Here is a 3,798-nt window from a genome sequence, read left to right as displayed (position 1 = left end):
GTTAGTGATTATTCGCTGTTATCTTCAGACAGGTCGTACTATCACGTCAAATTTCGCTCGTTACTACGTTACATGTGATATTGAAAAAGTAGGATAATAAACCGACAGCTGATAGTCGTCAGTGTTGTTAAACTTAGATATGGGACGTACTATCAGACATTACGCGAGAATGTGGCTTATACCATTTGACTGGTTTAGAGGCTAAAAACTCCCTACACTCGTTTCCAACCTCATCCACATTATTGAAACGCCATTTGTGCAAGAAATGAGTCATGCCTCGGAAAAGGGGTAATCTGAAGGTGCAAGGTCTGGACTGTAGATAGGGTGATGCAGCATTTCCAACCCCTCAACTCCCTCAAGTTTGCGCTTGTCATATTAGTAGTGTGCGCAGGGGCATTGTCATACGGCAGGAACGCACGTCTTCGATTGACCAATACCGAATTGCGGGCTTTCAAAGTATTATACACTTGCTGAAGTTATTATGCGTAAAAGTTAATGTTTACAGCATGACCACCTGAGACAAGCTCAAAGAGCATCAACCCCCCCAACTTCCCACAAACACACAATATGACCCTTTGTTCAAACCACTCTTGTTTGACAACAGGTTTTGAAGTCTAAACAGAACTAAGTCACTTATTTCCCTTATTGGTATTATGAAAACATCCATTTTCATCCCCAGTTACAATTCGGAAACAAAAACGGGCATCACGAGGATTTTCCAGCCGCTGAGCCGCGGTCGTTGGTTAGTTTATGAGGATTTTGTTGACAGTATTTGTTCCCAAAGCTGAGCTTATGGAGATAACGATTGATTATGCTTTGAAGAACCAAGTTCTTCCGACAACGTAAGAATACTAGTGCTTGGCCATTGTTCAAAATTTTCAAGCAAGGCCTCATCTCTCGCAACAGAATGTCTTCCTGACCTTAATTTGTCTTCGAGGCTGGTGTAAGTTACCTTGACGCATCTGAACCACTTTTGTACCACTTCCTGGAATTTCCACATCATTAATTTCTTTTGACACTACCTTTGCAGTTTGCAGTCCTTTTTTTCTACAGGTAGCATAAAATGGCTCATCTTTCAATTTTTTCACCTCTCATTATCAAAGCTGTAAAATAAAGAATAAACAAATAACGTTTTTATGTTATATACAAAAATTAAGAATGTTCACTGATGATTGTTGGCTATTTGTACAAATGATGTACAAATAACCAAAAATCATCAGTGAAAATGCGAAAAAAACATTTGACTCAACCTGGTAAATGATATGTAACTATATTTACTGCCATTCACTCATTTTTCTAATTTAACATGTCGAACCTGTAAAGTATTTTAAACATTCGAGTCACTTTAATCACATAGACGTCCATAAAAGTTGACCATTGTATAATACTGTTCTAATAGAACATGTACACAGTTGCGAAATAAGAAGTGATTCATTCAAAACAGTTAATACGGACGCATTGAAAATACGAGGACCAAAGAATATTCTATCATGATACGTGGTTAGATACTAGATTTACCAAATCTACTGACTAATAACTGGTAAGTTAGTGAGAGTGTTGTTGTATAGCTCCGGCAAAAATATTCTTGTTTTATTTTTGTGTAGCTCCAAGACGAGAAATATGGAAATAATATTGTGTTGAGTCAAAAGTTTTGCAATATCTTGCCATCGTGTTGCACCGTCTGGAGTCACCTTTCTGCTATTTATTTGATCCCACGCTGATAGTAGTTCTTGTTCGCCATGGCAAAGAACTCCTTCACTGAAATTCTTTTTCGTTGATGAAGCATCGTGAGTGCCATGGATCGGAACAAGTAATAATCCGAGGGAAATATTTCCCCACCATCCTAACGTGCACATGCAGTAGTAAAGCAAGGGCTAGTTTCTGGAAAATGTCACCAAGTGTTTTGTGTAATTATGAGGGAATAATTCGCTACGTGTTCGTTCCACACGGTTGAACCATCAATGCCAACCTGTACTCCGTACAATTGGAGCTGGTGTATGCCATTGTACGGCAAAAATACCTGGCATTCGGTTAACAGAAAGCGACTTTATCTGCAGCAAGACAACGCAAGATCTCATACCGCTCGAACGACCCAGAATAAACTCCAGGAATTTGAGGGAATTGAACTGATATATAGTCTGGACTTAGTTCCATCGGATTATTATTCTTCTGATACATGGCCCTACTTCCTGCGCTTGCGATGCTTCATCAACAAGGAGGAGTTGGAAGCTCCAGTGAAGTTCTTCACCTCGAAGGGCAAGAACTGGAATCAGCGTGGGATTGAAGAACTGACAGAAAAGTGGCTTCAGACAGTGCAACACAACGGATTCTACTTTGAATATTAGCCAGCTTTTGCTATAACTCGACGAATAAAACAAATAAGTTACAAAATATTGTTTGGACTCAATACAATATTTTTATAGCAATCTAATCAAATACATATAACGTGCTGTTATCAGTAAAGAAAATGTAAGCGCCAATTTACCTAGTTATTATCGGATTGTTTACAGCTATAACATAATATATGCGTAACTAATGATAACCTCTTTTAATATACGTGTAAAATGACATACTGGAGTTTAACGGCATTAGTTTAAGGAATTTTGATTCTGAGTAAAACATAATCAGCTGTATTGAAGACAACATTATCGCAACAATAACCTTTACTATGCATGTTTCAGCATTATATTTTACAGAGAACGTTAATGTCCAAAGTTTATTATTTGGATTAGTGATTTTACTGATTATACGATGGCTTATGACACTACCAAAATGTAACTACAATTTACCACCGGGTCCAATAGCTTTTCCAATAATTGGAAATCTACTTCAGATGGTTTCCGTTACTGATTTTTATTTAATGTTGAAAGATCTCCAAAAACAGTATGGAGATATTTTTAGACTCAAAATTGGTCCTTATACTTTCGTGTTTGTATGTAAAACTGAAATGATTTTGGAAGGATTAGTAAAGAAAGGAGATCAACTGAAAGGAAGGAGTTCAGTCTATATCATAGATAAATTATTCCAAAACAGAGGTAAGTCATTAATTTACTTTAATTAATGTATTCATGTGCTCATAAGTATGTAGATAGACAGACAGATAGACAAACAAACAGACAAATAGATATACACAACAGGGAAAGAATTAACGGCTATAGCCGATCATGGTGAAGGTTTCCCGCCGGGCACATCCGAAACCGCCCACATCAAGGGCAGTGATCTGGCCTCGGACGGTCGTTATGTCACACAACAGGTTACATACACGGTGTGAACAGAACAAAAAAAAAAGTCATAAGTGGACGAAGGAAGAGTACGATACCCTTATTGAATGTGAGGAAAGAGCAAAGCTAGAAAGAAGTCACGGAAAGACAAATAGAAAGACAAATACTGTCAGATCATTGATGCAGCCATAACAAATAACATGAGTGTTGTGAGTAAAGAGGTTGAAAAAATCACCAAGTACTCCGAATTGAAAGTGGAAATGGCAAGACTGTATGGAATGCGAGAGGGTAATGTAAAAGGGATACCAGTGGTGATCGGAGAGTTGGGCTCAATCCCATTGAAACTTCATGACTTCTTAAGGCAGCTGGAAATCCCATGCAAGATTACAAAAAGCAACCTTATTGGGCACAGCGCACATCTTAAGGAAAGTATTATCGGTCTGAGGTCCTTATTGTGACTTGACAGATGACTAAAGACTCCGGTGCATTTTTACCTACACCGTGTTACGAAGGAATAATAATAATAATAATAATAATAATAATAATAATAATAATAATAATAATAATAATAATAATA

General features: G+C 37.4%; 1 protein-coding gene across 1 annotated transcript in view; it reads left to right on the top strand.

The window, feature by feature from the left end:
* The first annotated feature begins 2,560 nt into the window (after positions 1-2,560).
* LOC106870545 (cytochrome P450 2B4) overlaps positions 2,561-3,798 on the top strand; it is a 21,387-nt gene continuing 20,149 nt past the window's right edge. Inside the window, exon 1 of the mRNA XM_014916668.2 lies at positions 2,561-3,035. Within this exon, the coding sequence (XP_014772154.1) occupies positions 2,669-3,035 (367 nt within the window). The 5' untranslated portion in view covers positions 2,561-2,668. The remainder of the gene's footprint in view (positions 3,036-3,798) is intronic.

The sequence above is a fragment of the Octopus bimaculoides genome, chromosome 11 (genome assembly GCF_001194135.2).
Source record: "Octopus bimaculoides isolate UCB-OBI-ISO-001 chromosome 11, ASM119413v2, whole genome shotgun sequence".
NCBI lineage: Eukaryota > Metazoa > Mollusca > Cephalopoda > Octopoda > Octopodidae > Octopus > Octopus bimaculoides.
Note: the sequence above shows the minus strand (reverse complement) of the source record. Positions and strands in the feature narration are given on the sequence as shown.